We start from the raw sequence: 26,584 nt of genomic DNA on the forward strand, positions 1-26,584 counted from the left end.
TCTTGAGAGATTGATCCTGAGGCAGGCCCCAAGGGTGGGCTGAGGCAGGGTCTAGGTAGCTAGACCCTCCCCAGGAAAAACAGCATTGCTACCTCTTGTTCCCAGCCCCCAGAGCAGATAAGAAGTCCTTACTTGGAGGGCCAAGACAGTGCCACTCCCTGCAGCAGGCTTGCTGGCATGGGCAAGGGGAGCTCCCAGGCTGCATGGGGGAGGAATGACACTCTCAGCTGTCAGGGCTTAGGCCCAGCACACATTTGTTTACATGTGTGTATCCATGGGCTTGTATGTATTCATATGTAGCATTTGCCAAGACCTGCATATAATTTGTGTTCTGTGGTTTCACATGACTTCATTTTATGAATATTGATAAGACTGTGTTATCTCAGAGACAAATTACCCACAAGCCCCTTGGCTGGTTTCTCCTAGTGGGAAGTGAAATTATTTTCTCTCTTCTCATGTAGGTAACCATTTTGCACATAAATAATTTTACATATTTATGACTGCTTTCTTGGTGTCCTTTTAAGAAGTAGAATTATTGAGTCAAAGGGACATTTTAGTGGCATCTGATGTTCATATGGCTCATCTAAACCATGTCTTTTGAAAAAGTTTAGCACTTATATTTATAATAATAATATAGTTGTGATAATTATTTAGAATATAATATACAGGGCCGGGCGCGGTGGCTCACGCCTGTAATCCTAGCACTCTGGGAGGCCGAGGCGGGTGGATCGCTCGAGGTCAGGAGTTCGAGACCAGCCTGAGCAAGAGTGAGACCCCATCTCTACTAAAAATAGAAAGAAATTATATGGACAACTAAAATATATATATACAAAAAATTAGCCGGGCATGGTGGCGCATGCCTGTAGTCCCAGCTACTCGGGAGGCTGAGGCAGTAGGATCGCTTAAGCCCAGGAGTTTGAGGTTGCTGTGAGCTAGACTGACGCCACGGCACTCACTCTAGCCCGGGCAACAGAGTGAGACTCTGTCTCAAAAAAAAAAAAAAAAGAATATAATATACAGTAAGAAGTTGTATTTATTGACTTCTTACTTCCTGCTAGGCACTTTATGTGTATTGTCTCATTTACCCCTTAAAGCATCAGGGGACACACACCCAAACTTCTATGCCTCCTACACAATAGCCCTTCGGATATTTGTGTTAGGCAGTTATAGTAATGACATCAGACACATGCACACATTGAGGTATTCCCTCTTGTACACATCAGACACAAGGGCTCTTCTTTCTGCTCTATATATGTACACACATGTGTCATTGCTCAGCCAGCTGCAGATAGAGTTAAATGGCCGCTGGGTGTCGGGCTTCTCCAGACCATTAACCAAAGATTGTGTCCTGTTGGCCCTGCTGGTGCCTGTCCCTGCCTGGCAAAATCAGCCCGATCTCTTGTTTTCTTGGGCCCCTGACTTGTGACAACTTTGGGTCGTGGTTTATCTCCCTGTCACTCTCTAGAGCCAGCACTGCTAAGGGCAGGTTCACCTGGGGAGCTGGAATGATTCTGCCAGGTGCATGGGGCAGCCTGCAGGGAGGCTCTGGTGTCTGAAGAACATGTGCATGTTGCATGCATTCTCTCTGTCTGGGCAGCTGCCAGACCGCTTGGCTGGTTGCCGTTTCTGGGAGCCCTCATTGACACCATTAGCCATCTCTGGGCTTGCTGCAGCTCACAAGGAGGCAGCCATGTTTGCAAGGAGATAGTGTGTGCTTGTGTGTGTATTTTTGTTATTATACTCGCTTGCTTGTGAGCAGCGTGTCCCGGAGAAACCATAGTCACTCTGCCAAGCTATGGGCACAGACATGATGATCAGCCCCCTAGCCAGCCTGACTGCGTGAGCACGGTGAGGGGAAAGAAGTTTTCATTTTGTTTCAGCCCTTTTATTCTCATTCTGTGGAGGTTGCATCTCCAAGATGTGTTTAGGGGAGACATCATGGTAGTCTGTCCCAACAGGTGGTCAGTGAGAAACGCAGTTCTTGAGTGTCACCTTGAGCTCTTCCTTTCTTCTAGCATGGTCTCGTCTTACCTGGTGCATCATGGGTATTGTGCCACGGCCACAGCTTTTGCCCGAATGACTGAAACCCCAATTCAGGAAGAACAGGCGTCCATAAAGAACAGACAAAGTAAGGTTAATTCTCCTTACCCCTTTCCCTCCCTGACCTGTCCCTAACTCTGCTCTCTGGCTCATGCCGGCCCTGGTTACCCTGTCAGGAGTCCATTCAGCTCTGGTCCTCACCACCGTGGAGACCAGCCTGCAGCCCCCAGGCCAGCCCCAGGCCCTGCTCCTGTCCCACCTTCAAGACAGCACTGCCCAGATGGACAGTCAGCAGCATGGGAACATCTCAGAGCAGCCTCCCTAGCTCACATTCTGAAGGCCGGGCACAGGCCAGGCCCTGGCACAGCTGGATCCCCCTCCTCCGTGCTTGTTTCCTTCCCCCTGAATCCTGGATTCCACTTGGCCTCCTGCTCATGATCTTCTGGAAAGAGCGTGTTTGCATCATGTCAGACCAGTGCCCTGCCTTTCCCACCAGTGACTCAAGCCTTAGTAGTTCTGCTTGTTCCTAGCCCGAGAGAGGATCGAAGTGGTCAGACAGGGCAAAGCTGACACTCAGTGGCGGCTGTGCTGGCTCCTCTCTGCTCCCCACCTCTAGTCCTGCCTTTGCAGACAGCATAGAGTCCTTCCTTGGCCAAAGGGAGCTCTCCCAGTGTTGATACTGGCCTGTGTACCGTGTGTTTGGGGATTCTTTCATGGAAGGAGGGATGTTAAGAAAGAAGAAAGAGCCCAGCAAGGAGAAGGAGAGTGAGGGCGAGCGGGTGTGTGTGTGAGTGGCTGCGTCTCTCTGAGCCTGTCGTCTCTGTGTATGTGCATGTGTCTGTGTCTCCCAGAGAAGCTGCGCTCAGCCAGACAGATGGAAAGGGATCCCAGACTTGGGATCTACGAATGAGAGAGCCTCAGACCCTGAAGTCACTCCCAGAAGATGCACCAGGCCCCAAGGAAAGAGCGAGAAGGCAACAGCAAGATGCTGATGGCCTGAGAGGTGTCGACGTCAGAGGTGCCGGTGTGAGGAGGATGGCCTCCTTTCCCAGAAGGGAGCGTGCTGTAGCCCCTGAAGACTGCCACACCTTGGGCCCTGGCCCAGAGCCAGTACGCTCCCATTGCCACTCCTCTGTGAGACCTGGAAAGCGAGAAGTCTGTCTGAAGAGGAGACCCTCAGGCTACCAAGCTGCCTGGGTGCCCATCCCCAGATTCATGTTCCCGCAGCCAGGGCCCCTCCCTGCCCCCAGGTCCCTGGCGACCCGTAGCCCACAGCAGCAGGCCTCCAAACTCACCCTCCTGCCTCTGGGCTGAGAGTCCTTCCTCTGTTTTCCCCTCTTATTCTTGAGGACACTTGGCAGAAACCAGGGTCTGTTGTGGGGCTGGGCGGCCAGGTTCTTTCTTCGGCCTCTGCTGTGAGCATCTCAAGCTGGCAGGGCACTCTGAGCCAGCCCATCTGACTCTTGGCTGGTCCCCACTCCGAGACTGGCATGTCCCAGCCGTGTGGCTCTGAGGGAGGTCTGCAGTCCTCTCTCACTGCCATGTTCTTGCTCCCCACAGAGATTCAGAAGCTGGTGCTGGAGGGCCGCGTGGGCGAGGCCATCGAGACCACCCAGCACTTCTACCCAGGGCTACTGGAACACAACCCCAACCTGCTCTTCATGCTCAAGTGAGTCTCAGCACCCCGAGGTCCCCCAGAGCCCAGCCCCTCTCGGCCTGTGGTGGGAACGTCACCACGGGCCACGCCCAGAGCATTGCCACTCTGCTCCCTCTGCAGGTGCCGACAGTTTGTGGAGATGGTGAATGGGACTGACAGTGAGGTCCGCAGCTTGAGCTCCCGAAGCCCCAAGTCCCAGGACAGCTACCCTGGCTCCCCCAGCCTCAGTCCCCGCCACGGCCCCAGTAGTTCCCACATGCACAGCACAGGTCAGCTGCTCTCCAGAGGGCTCGGGAAGACTGGTGTGGAGAGGAGAGACCACCCCCTATGCCCACCCCTGAGCTGGGCTCAGGGCTCGCTGCTGGATTTGGGGGAAGGGAAATGGCATCACTGTGGTTATTCCTGGGGCCCTGCTTGATGGCAAGCTGCCCCTCCTCTTCTGACTGTCCCCTGGCTTCTAGGAGCAGACAGTCCCAGCTGTAGCAATGGCATCACATCCACCAAGAGTAAACAGAACCACAGTAAATACCCCGCACCCAGCTCCTCATCCTCGTCCTCATCCTCCTCGTCTTCCTCCTCCCCGTCCTCCGTCAATTACTCCGAATCCAACTCAACAGACTCTACCAAGTCCCAGCCCCACAGCAGTACCAGTAACCAGGAGACCAGGTGCCTGTCCTGCTTTGCTTCCGCCTGCTCTGCTTTCTGCCCTTGCCAGTTGCCCTTTGAGTGTCCTGCCCTTCACCCCCACTTCCATCTCAGGTCTGTGCCCGGGGTACTAGCTCTTGGCCCACCAGGCCAGGCATTGGTTCTGGCTTCTGGCCATTCCCATGATATAGCTGCCACTTTCCTTGGCCCTGGCTTTCTCCAGAGGTGCTGATACCGCCAGGCTGAGAATGTGGTCTCCTCCAAGGAGTCCTCTTACTCCAAGGAGGCTGGGCGTGTCAGAACCCCCAGGGTCTATACTGAAGGAGCCTTCACTGGGTCTGGCTTGTGGGTAGCCAGGGTGGGCAGGCAGGGGACCTAGGCTGCAGGCTGCAGCTCCAGGTAGCTTTCAGCAGTCCCCAGACATGCTTCCAGCCAAGGCCACATGAGGCCCAGTCATGGGGGATGAGGGGGACATGTAGAAAAGCTGTGTCAACTCAGGGGAGGGGCAGGGAAGGGAGAGTCACAGAGGCAGCATTTGGACAAGAGTGGGAATCTGGCAGGCCCCTAGGGATAGCTGGTGTCACAGTAGGAGCCAGGTGTTGGAACCTGGGAAGCTCGGGCTGTCCTTTCATACTCCTTGGGGCCCTTGGTTTACCCACAGCAGCCCAGGGCTAAAGCCTGAATGGAGGCCCAAACCAGGCTGCTCCAACCACATCCCCTTGGCTAACTCCCACCTCAACCTTTCTCCGCAGCGACAGTGAGATGGAGATGGAGGCAGAGCATTACCCCAATGGTGTGCTGGAAAGCATGTCCACACGCATCGTCAATGGTGCCTACAAGCATGAGGACCTGCAGACGGATGAGTCCAGCATGGGTAAGGGCCATGCCCTAGCATGACCCAGCATATCCCCTGAGAAGGCGATGTGCAGTCCAGGCGCCCTCTTCCCCTGGGAGGGGGCTGGGTGGGCAGGCTTTGGCAACTTGAGAAGCTCTAGCCAGACCTGGTCCACCACCTCCTTAGCCAACTGTGATGGGCCCTTGAGGTGGTTCCAAACGTGTAAGGCCCAGGCCTGCTGCCAAGACCAGGGCCCCTGCGTTTGAGGCTGGAGGGAATATGAGAGTATGGCTGCTCTAATGAGCACTGAGCATCTGTGCAGGGTGGGAAGCGGGAAAGCGTCCCCATCCGGCCTGACCCTGAGACTGTGCTGGGTGGCCCAAGAGCTCCTCTGCTCTGGCTGCCCCATCTGCCCTCGCTGCCCTCGGCAGAAGCTGCAGCCCATCTGGGGTCCTTCCTCCCACTCCAATCCTGCCCATCTCTCCCCACCCTTCCTAACATGTTCTCCACGGGGCCCTGGGTGCAGATGATGGGCATGCTCGGCGGCAGCTCTGCGGGGGAAACCAGGCTGCCACAGAAAGGATTATCCTGTTTGGCCGTGAGTTGCAGGCACTGAGCGAGCAGTTGGGCCAGGAGTATGGCAAGAATTCGGCCCACACGGAGATGCTGCAGGTACAGGACGAGCCAGGCCCTTGTGCAGAGCAGGCCCCCATTTGGGGCTAGGGGCAGGGTGGCTCTGGGAGGGTCTAGAAGGCAGCAGCAACAGGACAGAGTGGGCTTCAGTTAAGTCTGTGATGGGAAGTGGGGCATCTGGGTGTACCCCACCTCTCCATTGTTTGGGGGAGGGCACAACCCCACCCGACCATACATTCCAGGTATGTGCAGGGCCCTGCCCCCTTCTGGAGCCACAGGGCCTGTGTGATGTGTGCCACAATCCTCTCAAAATCACCCTATGCTTTAGGATGCCTTCAGCCTGCTGGCGTACTCAGACCCCTGGAGCTGCCCAGTTGGCCAGCAGCTCGACCCCATCCAGAGGGAACCTGTGTGCGCTGCCCTCAACAGCGCCATTTTAGGTGAGTAGATCTAACAAAAGCAGCAGCTAGCCCATGAGTACCTGGGGTTGTGCCCTCCCCTTTCTCCCTGGAAGGAACTGATGTTTGTCCAAACTGGGGCAGCAACTTCTGCACAGGCCCTCTCTGGTGGTTCATAGGACTCTTGGACTCCCGTAGCTAAACCTAAACCCTGACCTTCCTCTGCCCAGCTGAGTTGGCTGGCTAGATCACAGTGGGTCCTAGGCCATGACTCTGGGCCCAGGCCAGTCCATAGCTCTAAAGAAGGCTAGGGTCCTCCAGTTCCTGGCATGACTGCAGGGCCATGGCCTGATGGCTGGGACACATTCACACAGAGATACTGAACACTCTGTTTCAAGAGATTCTGTCACTCCCCCTACCTTCCACCCTCAAGGGAACTTTGGCCTGGGCCCATTCCCTAGGCAGGGCAGTGACCAGGCCTGTCTCTCCTCAACAGAGTCTCAGAACCTGCCAAAGCAGCCACCTCTGATGCTCGCCCTGGGCCAGGCGTCTGAATGTCTACGGCTCATGGCCCGAGCAGGCCTGGGATCTTGCTCCTTTGCCAGAGTTGACGACTACTTGCACTAGCTGACCGTGCTGGCTGGCCCCGCCTGGCCATCCACTGGCCCCAGCGCTGGAACAGCCCTGTCCTCCGTAGGCACCTGGGCACAGGGACCTGGAAGCCATGGGCAGAGTCCACTCCTGCCTGGCCTTTTCCCTTTGTCCCCTCCCTCCCTTCCTTCCTTTTCCCCCCACCCTCAGTCTCTCTCTCCCTTTCACGTGCAGCGGCCTATGACACAGTATTGGCTGGTTACTCTCATGTAGCGCCTTCTACTTTGAAAGGGGAGTTTTGTTTTGAGGAGGGGTTGAGGTTTTTTAATCTTTTCTTTCTCCTGACTGAGCCACCAGTATTTATCTCTGGAGAGTTTGTGCTGAGCTGGTTTCTGCTAATTTAGTGATGAAGCCTATCCAAGTTGGTAATAGCTTATTATTTTCATAAGTAAAAAACAAATGAGATTATATATATAAATATATATATATTAAAAAAAAAAAGAAGACACAGTATTTATCGTAGTGTTAGTGGTCCAGCACCTCTTGGGTGAGGCTGTCCAGACACCATGTTTTTATTTGAGTCCAACTCATTAAAAAAGAATCATCTCTGTTACCTCAGCCAAGTGATTTGTTTATTTTAGGCTCCCCCTTTGTTGAGCCACAGGCCCAGCTGCAGCCAAGGGAAGCCGAATAGGCTTTGGGGGGCCACTTAGTGGGCAGGATCAGGCTAAGCTGATTTTGCAGCAACCGAAGAGGTGTGGGTCCCTAGGCTCCTGGGAGCTGTTCTGAACAGAGAACTGCAGGGCTGAGGGTCTAGAGAAGTGACAAGTTGGCCCTGGGCTACACAACAGAGCAAGGGAGTAGAGGGTTCTTGGCCAGCACACTATCTGCCACTCTACCCCACCTCTCACTGCCTGTCTTGCTCCCCTCTCTTCCCTTTTCACTACCCTGCCTTCCCTTGTTAAGATGGCCAAATAATTCATTTACTCTAAATTGATTGCCTGGAAACTACCTGCCTTCAACCGCTGTGGGTCAAGCTGCCGGGAAGAAGACTCCATTCCCAGGACAGAGGCCCCTGGGAAAGGGGCTCCTTTCTTCCTGCTTGGATCTTCACCATCTCTGCACAGCTCTGAGCGAATCGATGCTTTCTGTTGAGAAGCCGGTACCTTGTGGAGGCAGTTTCTTGGGCTGCTGGTCCATGGAGTGGATGGAACCCTTGGCCCCCTAGGCCAGGTTTTGCTGCCACTGTGCCAGGCAGCTCCCTGCAGGTGGGCCCCAGCCACTGCTAGAAAAGACTGTCAGGAGTATTTGCTGGCCAGAGGATGGGACCCCATGAGCTTTACAAATGCCCTACCAGCTGTTTCAGATGGATCTTCACAGCTGATAGAACAAAAATGGATGGTCCTGCCACCACTAGGGAATCAGGAGAGGAAGGGCTGAGATGGCTGCCAGGACGTGGGTGGGCCGTCTGTGGAGAGGACTGGCTGCCCTGGAGGAGGAAAGGGAGGAAGCCTATGCAGAGGAGCACCAGGAGGGGCTGGGGTTTCCGTGGCTGCCTCACAGCATGAGGGCGAGCACAAGCAGCCCCCCTGCAAAGTGTAGGGTCAGCCATGGCAAGGCCAGAAGTGGATCTTCCAGTCCCAGCCTGAGTCTGGGCTGGGCAAGCTCTGTGTTAGCGCCCAGGGAAATGGTTGGTGTGGCCTCAGATATTCAGTGCCCATCAGGCCTCACCACAGCTGGACAAAAGAAAAGTGATTGAGCTGGACCGCCTGCTGGTGATGGCCCTGTGCTTTCCCAGAGTTCTTCCTTGGGAGATGATCCTATAGCTGCTGCTTTTTCTTGGTCCCTGCCAGGGCCCCAGCTGGCAGCCCATAGATCATGGCCTGTTGGGAGGTGTTGTCCTGTCTGTAAAGAAAATTCATCCTGTGCCAGGCTGGGAATACCTAGGTCCCAAACCCAGAGTTTGGAAACATCAGGCTGTTAAAAATGGTCAGAGCCTAGCAGGATTAGGAACTAAAACCAGAGGCTTTTACAGCTGGAATGGGGTTCGGAGAACCTCTCTTCCATCAATCCTCTCCTTTTACAGATAAGGGAACAGGCCCAGGAGATTAAGTGACTTGGCCAAAGTCACATAGCAAATTGGTGGCAGAGGTGGAACTAACCTTATCCCTGTGGGTTGGGCCGCAGTATTTAGTCCTGAAGCTGAAGAGCGGATGAGCCCCATGAGGGCTTGGGCTTGTGTGGCCTCCGGCAGTGTCGTGAGTAGATGGTATCTTCAGGGGTGTGTCAGGGATGAGGATGGGTGCCTGGGCTTGAGTTGTGGAGTGGCTGAGAGAGGGCCCAAGAGGGGCCCTCAGGACAGCTGTGTGCTGCGTGGGGTTGGGTGTGTGCCTGGCTCGCACTCGGTACCTATGGCCACCTCCCCATTTTCTGTGCCTTATCTCACTGTTTCAGCTGAGTCCAAGTTGTTTACTGTTCCTCTCCAGAGGGGCTCTCTGTCCCAGTTGGACAGCTCACCTTTGGGACATAAGCCTTTGCCCCACAAGCCGTGGAGAGGGCCAAAACCAGACTGCTGAGCCCACTCTCTTGCTCATAGTCCAGGCTTGCCTGCCATCTGGAGGAGCCCTTTACATACATCCAGTCCTACCAGCCTGCTTCCAGGAGCCTGGAGTGGGAAAGGCACCAGGGACAAGCCCTGGTGAAGACCTGGCTCTGTTGGGTTGTCCAGCCCTGGGGGAGCAGCCTTCCCTACTCACCTTCCCCTTGCAGCACCAAATGGTTGCTCCTTCCAGAGCGAAAACTGGCAGACCACTCAAAGCCAGAACCCCCTAATCCCACTGACATAGGTCTGTGGCTGGGTACAGGCCGTCAAAACAGGGATACCACGAGACAGAGAAGTGGGGACCGCCTGGCCACCCTTCTCACCCCTTAAGCAAGCACAAAGAAGATGCGGCAGAGAACTGTCAGAGCTGAAAGTTCCTTTGGTTGCTCACAACTCAGGTATGCGCGCCGTGTGGCAGCTGGGCAGCAGAGCCCTACCTGACCGCCAGTCCCAAGCACCCGGACCTGCGGCCAGATCATGGCCTCTGGCTGCCTCAGGCACTTGCCTCTTTGCATCGGGTTTTCCTCCATTAGTAACTACAGCTGAAACAGACATCCTCCACATTGTGCACACTGGTTCTGCCTTTGTCCTCGAGAGTTGATACTTGGCATTAGCATGAAACTTGTGGGTGTGGGAGGGTTGAGAGAGAATTCTAACATAAAACATCCTATTAAAATTGTACTTGAGAGATGAAAAAAACTCCTGTTGTATTTTGACAGAATTATTTTTATTAAAATACACATCCATGAGCAGTCATGAGTGTCTGGTCTCTGTTTTGAGTCATACTGGCGTTAGCACCCCTTGTGCGACACATCCTATCCTGGGGGATTTAGGCCCTCAGTCCACTTGTCAAATGCCCAGGCCCCTGGTGCCTCCTCTCAAGGACCCTTGAAACTTTAGGTGTTTGTACAACCCCAAAGAGGATAGACACTTAAACCTCAATTCTCTCCCTTGAAACTGCTTTCATCTTAGACAAGGAATAAGTAGCAAATTCAACTTCATAAAGATGGGCCACAAGACCTCCACCCCCCAAAAGCAAGATTTTTTTTTTTTTTTTTTTTTTTTGAGACAAAGTCTCACTCTGTTGCCCGCGCTAGAGTGCCATGGCGTCAGCCTAGCTCACAGCAACCTCAAACTCCTGGGCTCAAGCAATCCTGCCTCAGCCTCCCGAGTAGCTGAGACTACAGGCATGCGCCACCATGCCCAGCTAATTTTTCTTTATATATATATATATATATATACACACACACATATATATATATTTTTAGCTGTCCATATTTCTTTCTATTTTTAGTAGAGATGGGGTCTCGTTCTTGCTCAGGGTGGTCTTGAACTCCTGAGCTCAAACAATCCGCCTGCCTCGGCCTCCCAGGGTGCTAGGATTACAGGCGTGAGCCGCTGCGCCTGGCCCAAAAATAAGATTTTTAAGAACACATTCCAGCCAGGTCAGTGGCTCCTGCCTATTATCCCAGCATGCTGGGAGGCTGAGGCAGGAGGATTGCCTGAAGCCAGGAATTAAAGACCAGCCTGGGCAACATAGCGAGACCCATCTCTACAAAAAACTTAAAAATTAGCTGGGTGTGATAGTGCACCTGTAGTCCCAACTACTGAGGAGGCTGAGGCAGGAGGATTACTTCAGCTCAGGAGTTTGAGTCTGCAGTGAGTTGTGATGGTGCCACGAAACTCCAGCCCAGGTGAAAGAGTGAGACCCAGTCTCAAAAACAAAACAAACAAAAAAAACATTCCAAATACATCCACCCAAAGAGCTTCTCAGAGCTATCTCTTTTAAAGCATGTTAAGGTTAGCTTCCTGCCTGTCAATCTGAGGAGAAAGAGCTCATGCTTAAAATCCTAGCACAGATAACTCTGTTTACTAACTGGGTGACTATGGAAGGTTAACCTCTCTGAGACTCAGTTTCTCCATCCCTAAAATATAGTTAATCTTTCTACTCCATGGCGATGGGGGATTACAACATGTCTACAGCAGTGCTTGGCGCACACAGACGCAGTACATGTGAGCACCCATCCTCATGAGGATGCTTACTGGTGCCCATTCCTCCCTCCCCTGCCCTCAAGGCACCAGGGTATTATGCAGAGGAGGGATACAGTAGATCATGCTGCTGTCCATCTGGAGGTGGGACTGGAAACAGATTGGAGCCAAAGAAACCAGCTAGGAGGCCACAGATAAAAGGGCAGGTTTGAGAAATATTCAGGAGATAAATTTTGGCACAAGATGAGTGACTGAATGTGAGAGAGATGGGAGAAGCAAGAGTCAAAGCAAATGCAGGCTTTGGTTGGTTGACAGGATGGATAATGGTACCACATAATAATATAGAGCACAGAAGGGAGCAGGTGGTAGCTTAAAGTCCCTGGAGTGAGGGGCGGGGTTTCCTGAAGGAAGGCATATATAATTGTATCTCAGGGAGGAATGGTTCCTGGAAAAGGGCTCTAATGTGGTCCAATAAATTAGGAAACGCTCATGGATGTTCTTAGTGAACATCACCAGCTAATTATTTTCCTCTGGACTAGTGGTTCTCAACTGGGAGTGATTTTGCCCCCCAGGGGACATTTGGGAATATCTGGAGATACTTTTGGTAATCACAACTGGGGTTTAAGAGCTACCAGCCTCTAGTGAGTAGAGACCAGGGATACTGCTAAACATCCTATGATGCAGACAGCACCCCTGTCCCCATCCCTGCCCAACAAACAATTATCAGACCCAAAATACGGACAGTGCCACTGTTGAGAAACCCTGCTCTAGAAGAGTGGAATTTTGAACAATGACTAAGATAGAAACAGATCAAACACAAGCATACTTTGATTCTGCCTCCTTTCTGTCTGGCTCTTCAGGATCCAGGGGAGAAAGAAGGGGTTATGTAAAGGCCCACTTGAAAACTTATGCTTGCTCGCTAGGTGACCGATGTCCGCTTGACCTATGTCTGTAATTGGAAAGATGTACCCTGCAGAGATAAAGCAATCAACTTGTAACTAATTGTTTAAACTTTCCAGCTGCCTGTCGTAAAATTTGTTGCGCTTGCTTAACGCCTGAAAGAATGCTCCTTAATTGGTGCTGTTTCTGTAAACCTGCTCGCTTAAAGATTGTAACCGAAACGGGGGTCCGAGGCTGGTCCCAGACCCCACAGTTGTGCAAAAGATGATATAACGTTGTTTCTACCACCGTGCCTAAAGTCGCAGTAGCTCTAACTTAGGATAGTATAAAACCTCCCTGCTTTTTCGGCTCAGCACCATTCTCTGTACCTGTACCCTAACAGGGCAGGGGGTGGTCGCTGGCCAGCTAATAAAGACTCATAACTTGGCTCAATTCGGTCTCCAGGTGGTCATTTCTCGCACTCCATACTATAACAGTTAAACCCCATCAGAAGAGAGAGATCAGACTGGAAAACGGTGCTCACAAAAAAAAAAAGGGGGGGCGGTTAGAGGTTACAATTTGTCATCACTCTGGGAGTGTTCTGTGCTTAAAGAGGTGGCAGCAGTGGTAGGAAGTCTTGTCTCTTCCGCAGGGATAGCCCTGCCGCTGGCCAGCAGGTCTCAGTAGGAACTGCCTCATGCCTCAAGTCAGCTGATATATATTCTGTCATCACAGGCTGCTCGGGAATGATAGCTGGGAGACCCTTCTAATGCCAGCTGAGTAGGGATCCAGCCACCAGGAGAGTCAGACAAGCAGGGGCAGGAGCTCCTGAAGCAGAAAAAAACCGCAGTCACATTTCCTACAGTTTTACGCCGAGTTCTGCCGGTTTCAGTATGCTAGTGGACAGTCTGGTATTTACTTGGAGGAACACAGGCTCCAGTAAAGATGTCAAGGGAACTGAGGTCACAGTCTTTTTTTTTTTTTTTTGAGACAGAGTCTCACTCTGTTGCCCAGGCTAGAGTGAGTGCCGTGGCGTTAGCCTAGCTCACAGCAACCTCAAACTCCTGAGCTCAAAGGATCCTCCTGCCTCAGCCTCCCGAGTAGCTGGGACTACAGGCATGCGCCACCATGCCCGGCTAATTTTTTCTATATATATTTTTAGCTGTCCATATAATTTCTTTCTATTTTTAGTAGAGATGGGGTCTCGCTCTTGCTCAGGCTGGTCTCGAACTCCTGAGCTCAAACGATCCGCCCACCTCGGCATCCCAGAGGTCACAGTCTTGATGAGCACTGTTACTTAACCAGAGACGCCTGAGAAAACAGAAAAGCAAGTCATGAGGAGTCAGTAAACTAGAAGTCCGAAGAGTTCGAGAGAACTGACTTTCTATAAAGATAGGTCGTTGTCCAACACGAGACCCTCTTTCATTCCGGGACAACCCGGAATTCCCAGAATCTCCTCGTTCTTGAGGCCGATTGGCGGGCCAGAAAGAAGCAGAAGACAGGACGCCGCTCCCTTCACAGCCTCTGCCGCCGGAAATCTACGACCTGGGCCTCCCAGCCAGGCCACTTAAGCTCCGCCCCAATGAACGAGCATGCGTAGCTCTCGGCCGTGGCCCCTCCCAGCGCGGGCCCACCCCCGTCACAGAGCATGCGTGCTCCCCCCCACCCTCCGGAGTCCCGCCCCTCCCTTTCCAGAGGCCCCTCGTTCCTTAGAAACCAGGCGGCGCGTTCCCGGCGGCGGCGCGCTAGACTCTGGTGCCCGCGCATCCCCGCCAGCCTCCCTCAAGGAGAACTGGTGGCCGCCGAGACCCGTCAGGACCCATGGTATCCAGTGCGACGCTGGGCGGGCGATGCCAGCGTGCCAGGTGAGAGGCGGCCGCGGCGACGGGTGAGGGCGAAGGAGGGCACGGCGCGGCCGCGGGCGGGCGCCGGCAGGGCCTCCTCAGCGGCCCGGCGCCCGAGGTCGGAGGCGTGGGTTCGCGGAGCCGGGGCTGGAGGGGGCCTGTTCTAACTGCCAGCACGCGCTCTGAGTTCGAGAGTCGCCCCGCGGTTCGCCCTTTCCGCCTCGGAAATAGGACCTGCACGTTTGGTCGTAGAATTGTACAATTTCGGATCCTGGAAGGACCTGGGACATAACCTATCCTTTTACCAGATGCGGAAACCTAGTCTCCCCTGCCCTGTGGCGAGCAGAGCCCCTGTGTGAGGACGGACGCTTTGTGGATGAGGATGTGAGAGGTGTGGAAGCCTCAGACAAAGGGCTCGTTGGGTAGCTGGTTTCATCCCCTTTCAGAAAGAGATGGGACTCTGGGGGGGGGGGGTCAATCTTTATTTAAGAAACGGGTGTTCAGGTGACAGGTGGGAGAAGGGATGCCCCAGAAGGTGCAGGTGGCTGTGCCAGCCCCCAAATGCCCCCTGGCCACGTCTCGGTGGCCCTGGCCTGTCTTTTAAGCTCTGGAAGGAAGCAGATGGACTCGTGGAGACAAAAGGTGAGGTGAGGTATTCCATCAAGGCCTGACCACACTTGAACGGTGAGGGAGGAAGAGGGGGGCGGGGAGATGAGGAATGGTCGTGCGAATAGTTTTACCTTCCAAACTACAGAAAAGCACGGGCGAGAAATAGAAAAGTTTAAAGCGGCATCGAATGGACACCAAGGAAGGCTGTAAACCGTCTTATTTATGTTCATTGATCCTATGTCATGCTGAGGGCAAGACACAGGAGGAAGAAAGAGGGTGCCTTTTAAATGTCCAGAACGGGGGCCAGGTATCCACCTTTGTGATCTGTGGGGCACAGTGGACTCTGAAGGAAGAGCCCATAGTGTATGGCCCTTCAGTTGAAGGGAACCCCGTTTAAATTAGAAAAGGAAGACACTTAAAAGTTACTGTGATACGGAGTGATTTGGAGAAGATAGTTGTCTTTTGTCTCCGGGGAAGCTAGATTCTTTTTCTTGATAAGGAAGCCCATTTCCTACTGAAAAGCTGCACCGGAGAACAAAAGAGTTTTTAAGGCCATCCATTTTACAGAAAACGTGAAAAAAATTACCGCTTTGGGGCTGGGAATTTAGAGAATCCGCCTGGAGAAGAGAGGGAAATTTTCAGCCAACAATTCTGTAGGTAGAATCCTTATTTCACAGATAAAGATTCTGTTGCCAGAAGCTTTCTCTTACCACCTGGTTTTCCCACTTTTCCTATGGAATAATCATTGGTCTGGGTCTAAGCTGTTATTTTTATTTGCTAGGGAAATTGATATGTGATTTCTTTAGTAATACTAGAACCCATCAGTAGTAGAACTAGCAACACTTGGGGGAGGGCGGGGGGCAGGAAGCCCCCAGAACTTAAAACTTTGCAGTATGAGGAAAAGAAATGTGATTTTTTTAAAAGATGGTTCCTGATTCCTGATTCTAATCATCAAAGTCAATTTGTCCATAGCTTGATAAAAACTAATTTTCAATTTACATTTGACTTTGCAGCAGGTTTTTTGCCCTCCAGAATGATAAGATGCATTCAAAGTATAATGTTAATAGGTCAAATAAGTTTAAGGAAGGAAGCTTTGTCTTAGGTTCATAAATCAGTGCCAGACCATAACTATGGATATTGTGGCTGGGCATTTTATTGACTTTTCTTGTATCTGTGGAATTATTTCATATAAATGTCTCAAGAGATAGAATGGGGCATTATCAGAAGCAGATGTAATCTTGTGGGGAAAATCAGCACTGTTAATCAAGTTCTGTCAGAAAGGCTTAATGAGGCCGGGCGCGGTGGCTCACGCCTGTAATCCTAGCACTCTGGGAGGCCGAGGTGGGCGGATCGTTTGAGCTCAGGAGTTCGAGACCAGCCTGAGCAAGAGCGAGACCCCACCTCTACTAAAAATAGAAAGAAATTATATGGACAGCTAAAAATATATATAGAAAAAATTAGCCGGGCATGGTGGCGCATGCCTGTAGTCCCAGCTACTTGGGAGGCTGAGACAGGAGGATCGCTTGAGCTCAGGAGTTTGAGGTTGCTGTGAGCTAGGCTGACGCCACGGCACTCACTCTAGCCTGGGCAACAGAGTGAGACTCTGTCTCAAAAAAAAAAAAAGAAAGGCTTAATGAAAATCATTGTACTCTGTGTAGAAACCCTCATTACATTAGTGTTAACCCAGGTGGAAGTAAGACAAGTAGGCCAAAATCAAGGTAAGATGGAGGAGACCAATTGTCATCTGCAGAACTCGATGGGGTGTGGGAAGGTGCTTTGAATGTAGGTGCATATACTTCTTTGAGTGAGCTGTTGGAGAAGGTACTGCTTAAATGTGGCTACAGTGTGTCCCATGGATTTGTGTGCATTTTCTGAGCTTCTTCAATCAGGAGTACACTTGTTTTCCGAGAAGGAGAGGGGTGGGCTTACAGAGAGAACTTTCAAAGTGTTTCTTAGTTGCTATGACAGTGAAACCTTTGACAAATAATTATTTAACATCCACTCTGTTTTCTGGAGCAGCTGAGGGCAGTTATCAAATCTGGCCTGTAATAAAGTAATCAGCAGTATTTAACAGGCCAATCCTGAGCAAACCTTACCAGATAAACCAGTAGTGCTAACAGGATCTGCTTTCACTGAACTGATTTCTAGTTTGACCATAAGAAGAGAAATGTAATGGGCATGCAGTGTTATCTGATATGTGAAGTTGAAGTACAGAGGTCAGTGTTCAGAAAACAGAAATCGGAGACCACTAACTTAGAAGTAGGAAAAGGTGCCTTTCTGATGCCTGAAGAGTCACTCGTGCATATTTATAGTAGGGGATCTGATTCCAGGACAAATCCACAATTGGAAAGCATCTAGGAAAAAATTGAATTGGAAATTTTTGCTATTTTTGAGAATTTATATATAGTATAGTAATGGGACATTATTTTTTTACATTCCAAAAGTAGCAGTTTTGGATTAGTAAACTTAAAAGTAAACTTAAATTTGGAGTCTAAAAGTCCAAATTACTTGAAAATATACATGTCAGATGTTTTAAAAAGTGGGAATGAAGATACTTGAAATAGGCTTAGGCTTATGAAAGTTAGAATAAGAGACACTGAGAAAAACATGAAAGCAATAAGACTTCTCTGCACTGTAACACCCACTTATAAATTAGACATTAGGTCAAGAATGAGGTCATGGCCGGGCGCGATGGCTCACGTCTGTAATCCTAGCACTCTGGGAGGCCGAGGCAGGAGGATTGCTCGAGGTCAGGAGTTCGAGACCAGCCTGAGCAAGAGCGAGACCCCCCCCCCCCCCCGTCTCTACTAAAAATAGAAAGAAATTATCTGGACAACTAAAAATATATAGAAAAAATTAGCTGGGCATGGTGGCACATGCCTGTAGTCCCAGCTACTCAGGAGGCTGAGGCAGGAGAATTGCTTGAGCCCAGGAGTTTGAGGTTGCTGTGAGCTAGGCTGATACCACTGCACTCTAGCTTCGGCAACAGAGCGAGACTCTGTCTCAAAACAAAGTACTCACTAAAGTACCATCTCTTCAAACAAAGGAAATGAACATTTTCTGCCTCATGGTGATGGAAGTAAGCACTTAGAAGATAGAGATTAAATGTTAAGAGGGAAGAGATGAATATTCTTACATTATCTTTTTTTTTTAATGAATACCTCTTAGACAACTTATAATACATTACTTAAGTGCACTTGAACCCTATCCTTAAGCACTTCTTTAGGTCCTACTCTTAGAAAGGGCGTTGCAAATAGTGTCTTTGTCCTAGGTACTGTCAGTTCTCAAGGTAGCCAGTGATAAAATGTACACTCTTTTGGACCCCAGATAGCCTCACAACTGCTGGGGGGATAGCTCACTCTCTCTGCCACTTCCCAAAGCCATTCCCAAGAGCTACTTCTCTAAAAATGTTTCTATCAGTCCTCTGTAATGAAGGATTAGGAATGAAGGCTATGAAAAATGGGAACTGAGTACTGAATTCAGTTTTCCTTTTTGGCTTGGGATAACTAAACTACTCTAAACTGTCACCTCAATTTCTCATGAGATTAGATAACCCCAAAATGGAACCCAAAACACTTCTACTTGGCTTTGAGATTTTACTGTATTACTGACCCCCAAATCTTTATTATTTACTTTTACAGTTATATCTTGCTTAGAATGGTAACCTTATGTAAATTGTGTAACTTCTGGACCATAATTTCTTAACCTGTATAATTTTTAACAGAAAACAAAATGAAAATGACATAAATGTCTAACACTAGAGAAATGAAAAGCTGGTTTGTATTATAGTCAGTGACTGTGATATTGTAAAATATATGTTTGGTCTTCATCTCCATTTCCTGGCATATAACTTCTAAAATCCTTGGTATCTCCATAGCAATGTCTTTTTGTATGCTAACAAGTTGACTGATGGCTGGCAGCCCCTTGGTAGCTTTAGTATGGGGCCTGGTCACCAGAAACACAAAGATGTGATTAGAGGGTTGGGACTTCCATTCCCACCCCCCAACCTCTGGAGAAGGCAGGGAGGGATGGAGGTTAAGTTGATGGCCAGTGGCTTAGTCAGTCATGCCTACATAATGAAACCTCCATAAAAACCCAAAAAGGACTGGGTTCAGAGAGCTTCTGGATAGCTGAACATATGGAGCTTCCTGGAGGGTGATGTGCCCAGGGACCCTTTCACACATTCCTTGCCTTGTGCATGTCTTCATCTGTATCTTTTGTAATATAATAAACCAGTAAATGTAAGTGTTTCCCTGAGTTCTGTGAGCTGCTCTGGCAAATTAACTGAACCCAAGGAGGGGGTCTTGGATCCCCAATTTATGGCTGGTCAGTTAGAAGCACAGGTGAAACAACCTGGGGCTTTCAATTGGCATTGGAAGTAAGGCAGCAGTCTTGTGAAGACTGAGCTCTCAACCTGTGGGATCTGACGCTATCTCCAGGTACATAGTGTTGGAATCGAATTGGAGGACACCCAGCTGGTGTGTGCTATAGAATTGATTGCTTGCTTGGTGTGTGGGGAGAAACCCCCAGGTATTTTGTCACAGAAGTCTTCTGTGTTGTTGTGGTGTGAAAGCAGAGGAAAAATGATTTGAGTTTTTCCACTTTCATAGTGACATGTCATATAACTCCTAAAGACTATATGATAACATGAAAAATACTTACGTCAAAGGAGTAAGTGAAAAACTCAGGATACAAAGTTGTGAATACAGTTTGATCAAAGTACATCAAACAAATGTAAAAACTTAGCAAAAAAAAAAACATAAGATAACTGTAATGTTGTTTGAGTATATATTTTTAAAAATAAACTCTCCTAAAAGTTTCTTGCTGATGTAAATGAGGTTATTAAACTCATTTTCTGAGAGCCTTCACCCCTTCTCATTCTATTAAAATTGGTGTGTGGGCGAGGGAATGATGGCAGGGTTTAGGCAGCATTGATGTTTCCTACTCAGGTGTCAGCCAAACAGTAATGAGATTACCTAGATAACAAATTTGCTTGTTGTAATTGAAAGGTGACTATCTAGATCTTGTGCTGCTTTCTAAGACTATTTCTTTGGTGCCTCTCATAGGTGGTTTTGACCCTTAGGATTTTTTTGGTGCTTGTTGATGGACAGCAAACATATTATAGGATGTTCCATGTGGTTAGTGGTTTCTGCAGCATGGTGGCTCCTCTAGGAAATGATTATTATCTCTGAGGGGCCCCTCTGGGGATGACTCTAGGAGCACGTGAAATGGGGCGGTTGTCCTGCCAGGCATCCTCTGATTGCCAGGGAGAAGGGGGATGGTGGAGAGATCAGTCATACTTCTGGTTGCCAAGAGCTCAGAGTACACAACTTGTATTTTGGAGCAATGGGGGAAAATGATGTATCTTAGTATTTCTTATCTGATGTTATTTTCAAAATAAATCATTGTAATTAAATGGCTCTTTTAGTTCTCCTACCCCTGGGCTTGCTCCTGGTCTTGGTGGTTTTTCTTTTGAAATTATTGTGTTTCTCCTTCCTTCAATGCCAAAACCCCTAACGTAACATTTAGATGTATTTAAGTAATTTCCAAATTATACAGGAATGTTACCATAATACCTTTTTTTTGGAGACAGGATCTTAGTCTGTTGCCCAGGCTGAAGTGCAGTGCTATGATCATAGCTTACTGCAACCTCAAACTCCTGGGCTCAAACGATCCTCCTGCCTCAACCTCCCAAGTAGCTGGGACTACAGGTGGGTTGCACCACACCCAGCTAATTTTTTAAATTTTTTTATAAAGATGAGATCTCACTATGTTGCCCAGGCTGGTCTTGAACTCCTGGCCTCAAGCGATCCTCCTGCTTTGGCCTGCCAAAGTTCTGGGATTACAGGAGTGAGCCACCATGCCCTGCTAAAATACCTTTAAGTATGAATTTTCAGGGGCCTGTTATCTGTGTAATATAGATGCTCCTTGACTTATGATTAGCTCATAAACCCATCATAAGTTGAAAATATCTTAAGTCAAAAATACATTTAATACACCTAACCTACCAAACATCATAGCTTATCTAGCCTACCTTAAATGTGCTCAGAACACTTATGTTAGCTTACAGTGGGGCAAAATCATCTGGCAACATAGTACACTGTAGAGTGTCAATTGTTTGCACTTGTGATCACATGGTGACCAAGAGCTGCAGCTCACTGGCTGCTTCCGCCCAGTACTGCATATGGATAGCCCAGGAAAAGATCAAAATTCAAAATTTGAAGTATAGTTTCTACTGAATGCTCATTGCTTTTGCACCATTGTAAAGTTGAGAAATAGTAATTTGAGCCATCCTAAGTTGGGGACTGTCTCTATATAAAACCCAGGCTTGGTCTTGAAAGAGCTTAGAGTCTCAATAGGGAGACAAGACATCAATTAAACAATAACAATCAGAAAATTCTAAAATACTAAAGTGAATGGCTATTTTCAGGTAGGCATATCCCGGGTATGCCCTGTATTTTATAGCCTGCCTCCTTCACTACATATTAACAAAAGAAAAAAAGGGGGCGCTGTGGCCAAGAATGGCCTGAGATTAGGTTATTTTACATCTCACATTTAAGCAGCTAGAAGATTGTTAATTTAGCAGCTGAACATGGTCATGGCCCAGCTGCTAAGCTTTGTTTCTACATACAAATAGGAGATACTTGTGACGGGCACTGGACCTGACTAGTCACTTAACCTTCCCATTTGACCAGAGGCTATGTAACACAGAGTTAGAGAATGCCAGTCAGGGTCACTGTGCTCCTGGGTGCCCTAAGAATGTCCTACCTGAAATCCAGAAGGAAGTCAGAAAGGTGACCCAAGGTGTCTTTTGCTGCCATAGACATAGCATTTTTTTTTCAGGATCTGAGCATTTGTATCCATATGGAAGGTGGAAAACACAAGAAAACTTCAGGCAATTAGATTTGCACATTAAAAAAAATGTTTAGCATAATAATTAAAAACTCACCTTCTGGGGTAAAACCAGAGTATATAGCATACCTCTCTCTAGGGTTGGCTACTTCACATCCATTGTGGAGAAATGTGCTTTACCTCAGCGGTTTATTTATTTATTTATTTATTTTTATTTTATTTATTTATTTTTAATCTTTTTTTATTTTCATTTCAGCAAAGGAGATATACCTCAGCGGTTTAAAGGCAAGGACAGAGCCTTTGTTCATATGCTTGCCACAGGGAAAGATCTTTGAACACTCACTGTGTTCCTGAGTCAAATCAGTTCTTGATATTCAGCTTGGGTATAGCAAGAAATGGAAACTCTAAGCTCCAGGGCCCTGTTTGGATTACTCCTATGTGCTCTAACTCTTGGAGTAATGCTTGATTTGTGTGGCATTTAAAAATACTGGGGGAGTGCCAGGTGCAATGGCTCACACCTGTAATCCCAGCACTTTGGGAGGCCAAGGCGGGAGGAGTTTGAGATCAGCCTGGGTAGCATGGTGAGACTTCATCTCTACAAAAAATTAAAAAATTAGTCTGGTGTGGTGGCACACCTGTAGTCCTAGCTGCTTAGGTAGCTGAGGCAGGAGGATCACTTGAGCCCAGCAGTTCAAGGTTACAGTGAGCTATGATTGCACCACTGTACTCCAGCCTTGGTGACACGGTGAGACCCTGTCTCTTTGGAAAAAAAAAAAGAGGGGAGTGCAGGGAGAGTGACTGAGGAAAGGACTGTGATCATTGTGCCATTTAAAGGGGTGACAGAACACAGAAGGAGGTTCATGTTTGAGGGGAAAGAGGAATTAGGATTTGGAGAGGCTAGTAGATCACTCAAGTAGGGATTTCCAGTAGACACTTAAAAGTATAGAGCCAGAGCTGGAGCAAGTTGTTGGGCCTGGAGATCAGAAGTTAGAAGTGTTTGCATGGAAGTCATAGTGAAGTTGAATAACTAACTATAAAATTGCTTAGGGAGAGAGTAGAGCTGAGGATGGAATTCTCAGGTTGGTGTCAATCTGGAGCTCACTGTTAAAGCAATATTAGGAAAAAAATAACGTTATTGCCAAATTTTCAAAAACAATAAAGATGTAATATAGCTGGTAGATAAGTACTTTTCCTATTGTAATGATCAGCTGAAGCTTTTAAACCTAATAGTGATCCAAACACTTCTGTGGGTGCTAAATTTGCTGCTGCTTTATGACCTGATTTAGCTGTCCCTTTTGTACATGGGTAGTTATGCTTCGTAAGACAGGTCATTAGGCCTGTTATTAACGTCCCTCCTGGGACAGCGTGTAGAGGGGGATGGTGTTGGCAGCTGGCGTCTCTGGCCAGGGCTAGGTCTGCTCTCTGATGACATGGTGGCAGTTTACTGCCATGTCAGCTTGTGGAGCTGCAGAAATAGCATTTCTTTCCTTTGCCCTGCCTTTGTTTTTGCTTTCAATGGAAAGGCAGAAATCTGTGACCATGTCACTGTTAAAATAAACAAATCGTAGGAAACTAAACCTTCTCCATAGAACTTCTGCATCTTTGAAATCCAGGCATCAAAACATTTATTATAACTAATTTGTAAAACTCAATACCTGTTTTTTTACTTTGGCTTTTATTTTTCAATGAGAACATAAATGCAGGTGAAGAAACATTTTCACATCTATTTGAAAGCATTCATGTTGCCATCTCAGACACTAAGTTGGTTAGTGGGGAGTGATAGCTGTACTGTAGATAGTCCCCTGACCGTGAGCATGCAGTCCAGTACTCTGAAGCTGCATGCTTGCTGCTGATTCTTCCCTGGGCTCTGATGATGAGGTGTGGTTGTTTTTCCTCTTGTGGTCCAGCTCTGCTATTTATGTGTTGTCAGCCTCTCTGCCACATTGGCTCAATTCCAGACTGGGGCTAGGACAAAAGAAAGGCTGGGAGACCAGGCGCAGTGGTATAAGTTTGTAATCCTGTAGTTCCAGCTACTTGGGAGGCTGAGGTGGGAGGACTGCTTGAGCCCAGGAGTTCTAGGCTGCAGTGTGCTACGATCACACCTATGAATAGCCACCGCACTCCAGTGTGGGCAACATAATGAGACCCTGTCACAAAAAAAAAAAAAAAAAAAAAAGGGCTGGGGGACAGTCAGATAGTTTCCTAATTAATTCTAGGTATATGACTGTTGCTGAAGACCACCTGGAATGCATTACTGCTATCTTCCCAACAGGTTCCTGGTTTTTGCAAAACAAAATTTAATCTTAAAATTGGCCTTTATATTTTTCATTTTATCTCCTTTACCAGGCTCAAGAATTATGCTTCCATGTTGTAAACCTCCTTGCAACTAGATGTTAAGTGATGGCACCTCTCTCCTAGGGTGATGTTCCATAGTAGTAGTTCTAGGGCATTATTCAGCTTTTACTCTTAAGATTTTAAAACTAATCATTTATTAAATCAGAAAGGCAGAGAAGAAATTTGGCAGGAAAAGCCATTGCCTTCTAATTAATACAGCATCCACACGGGCTTTGATTTGACTTCTTGATTCATTCATTCTCACACTCATTCATTGGTATGCTCATTCCTCAGTCATCACTAAGCATGTACATGGTGTCAGGTACTGTGCTCTGTCCTGGTGACAACACAGCAACATGTGAGACGGGCAAGGTCCTGCCATCATGACAGACACTAAATAGGTGAGCCCGGTGAAGTATGATGAGCACTGTGAAAGTCAAACCCAGGCTGCTGTGGGAACTGTGAGCAGAATCACTTAACCTAGCTGAGGCACAGCCTCTCCAAAGTAGTGCTTATGTAGAGACCTGACAGTCTCTTGAGAAGAGTTAGTCGGGGGAGTCAGAAAATATCATTCCAGGCAGAGCAAACAGTATGGACCACAGGACTGAAGGGGTGACCTATGATAGCTGCTAGCCTGCTGAGTGCAGACAAAAGAGGAAAGCAGGGAAACGGAGAGGTGAGGAAGGGCCCTACCCACACTGGAGAGGTGCTTTGTGAGCCCCATCAAGGAATTTGGGGTTTATCCTAGGGGCATTTAAAGGCTAGGAAAGGAAATAGGACCAGGAGGGAGACATCGGGATTGAAAGGGTGTAGTGATGGACTGGCTGTGGGGGCAGGGAGGCTTCCCTGCAGCCACAGTGATTCCTTATGAACTGGTTAGGTTTGAGTCACTACCACTTGTTTGGGTCCACTGTCACTTGCCTTCCCTTCATTTGTCTGTTGGCATTTGACTGAACATAGCCCCTAAGGGCTGGGTCATTGTGATCGTGCAAGGCTTGACATACAGTATGCTTCTCTAGTAAGAGGGAGGAAACTTGACTACAAGGGGACTGAGGTGACTGATAAGCATGGGTCATGTTATGTGGAAGACGAATGGTAGTTGGAGAGACAATTCTGGGTGAGGGCGTCTCTTAGCAGGTCATGTTGTGGCAAAAGACTAAGAGCAGCAGCTCATCTTCCTAATCCTAGGCAGCAGGCAGAGCTGTTATGATGCTTGTTTTTTTTCCTGAACCATTAAACCAGATTCTACACCAAACTCCTCCAGCGAATGACATAAGGAATCTCTTTATTACATTTGTAAACATATCCCAAGAACCTTCTGAATTATATACAGTTTTGATGAACTCAGTATGTATGTCTTAGTTTATTGATTAACTATGTAGGAACTAGGTCAGAAATCTTTCATTTTTTTCCCAGCAAATATTTACTGGGCACCTGCTATGTATCAGACCTTGTTCTAGACCCTGGGGATATAGCAGTGAACAAAACAGACAAAAAGTTCCCTATTTCAAGGAGCATACATTCTAGCAGGGATGGTGGGGGGGAGAGAAACAATAGAAAAATAAACCTCTTTATGATAAGACAACATTTGAGTAGAGACATGAAGGAAGTGAGACAGTAAGCCAAGTAGATGTCTGCGCTGTAGAGGGAACCGCAAGTGCTAAGGCTCTAAGGCATGTTTGAGATACAGCAGTGAACCACTGTGGCTGGAGCAAAATGACTGAAGGGAAGAAGTGAGTAGGATACAAGATCAGAAAGGCAAAAGGAAGAGCGGGGTGCAGACAGTTCACATAGGGTCTTTTTTTTTTTTTTTTTTTTCCCGAGACAGAGTCTCACTCTGTTGCCTGGGCTAGAGTGCCATGGCATCACCCACCTCACAGCAACCTCAAACCCCTGGGCTCAAGCGATCCTCCTGCCTCAGCCTCCTGAGTAGCTGGGACTACAGGCATGCACCACCATGCCCAGCTAATTTTTCTATATATATTTTTAGCTGTCCATATAATTTCTTTCTATTTTTAGTAGAGACGGGGTCTCACTCATGCTCAGGCTGGTCTCGAACTCCTGAGCTCAAACAATCTGCCTGCCTCGGCCTCCCAGAGTGCTAGGCACATAGGGTCTTAAAGGTCAATGGAAGGACTTTGGCTTTTACTACAAGAGAGATGAGAAGTCTTTTTGGACAGAGGAATGGCTTGATCCAGCTTAATTTAATCGAGGCCCTCTCATTGCTATGTTAAGAGTAGATTGGGGGTGCAGCATGGGTAGGGGCAGGGTGGAAACTGGGAGACCAGTTAGACTGTTGCAATGATATAGGAGAGAGATGATGGTGAATTGAACTATGGTGGTAGTGGTAGACATAGTGGGAAGTGCTTGGGTTCAGGATATTTTTTGAAGGCAGAGAGTCGGCAAGACTTGTTAATGGATCAGATGTGAAGTGTGAGAGAAAGAGGAGAGTCAAGGATAACTCCAAGGTTTTGACTTCAGAGTTGGAAAATTTATGTTACCAGTGTCTGAGATAAAGCTATTGTGGGAGAAGTACATTTGATCAGGGGAAAAAACATCAGGAGCTTAGTTCTGGGCATTTTAAGTTTGGGATACCTATTAAACATCCAGGTAGAGATGTCACATAAGCAGTTGTTTATACTGGTCTAGAGTTCAAGGAAGAGGACCTGGCTGATA

The 26,584-nt window shown here is 48.4% G+C and overlaps 2 protein-coding genes across 5 annotated transcripts in view; both read left to right on the forward strand.

Annotated features, from left to right (window-relative positions):
* RANBP10 (RAN binding protein 10) overlaps window positions 1-7,260 on the forward strand; it is a 58,608-nt gene extending 51,348 nt beyond the window's left edge. For 2 of the 3 annotated variants that reach the window (XM_069456558.1, XM_069456559.1), the window contains 8 exons: window positions 2,016-2,128; window positions 3,601-3,709; window positions 3,818-3,966; window positions 4,159-4,363; window positions 5,020-5,216; window positions 5,704-5,849; window positions 6,139-6,250; window positions 6,705-7,260. In XM_069456558.1, coding sequence (XP_069312659.1) covers window positions 2,016-2,128; window positions 3,601-3,709; window positions 3,818-3,966; window positions 4,159-4,363; window positions 5,020-5,216; window positions 5,704-5,849; window positions 6,139-6,250; window positions 6,705-6,835 — 1,162 coding nt within the window. In that variant the 3' untranslated portion in view covers window positions 6,836-7,260. The remainder of the gene's footprint in view (window positions 1-2,015; window positions 2,129-3,600; window positions 3,710-3,817; window positions 3,967-4,158; window positions 4,364-5,019; window positions 5,217-5,703; window positions 5,850-6,138; window positions 6,251-6,704) is intronic. The other variant, XM_069456560.1, reaches the window with a different exon arrangement.
* Window positions 7,261-13,996: 6,736 nt separating this feature from the next.
* The window catches only part of GFOD2 (Gfo/Idh/MocA-like oxidoreductase domain containing 2), a 45,409-nt gene continuing 32,821 nt past the window's right edge, over window positions 13,997-26,584 (forward strand). For both annotated transcript variants that reach the window (XM_069456280.1, XM_069456281.1), the window contains exon 1: window positions 13,997-14,134. The gene's annotated coding sequence lies outside the window, so the exon portion shown is untranslated. The remainder of the gene's footprint in view (window positions 14,135-26,584) is intronic.

Source organism: Eulemur rufifrons, chromosome 23, assembly GCF_041146395.1.
Source record: "Eulemur rufifrons isolate Redbay chromosome 23, OSU_ERuf_1, whole genome shotgun sequence".
NCBI lineage: Eukaryota > Metazoa > Chordata > Mammalia > Primates > Lemuridae > Eulemur > Eulemur rufifrons.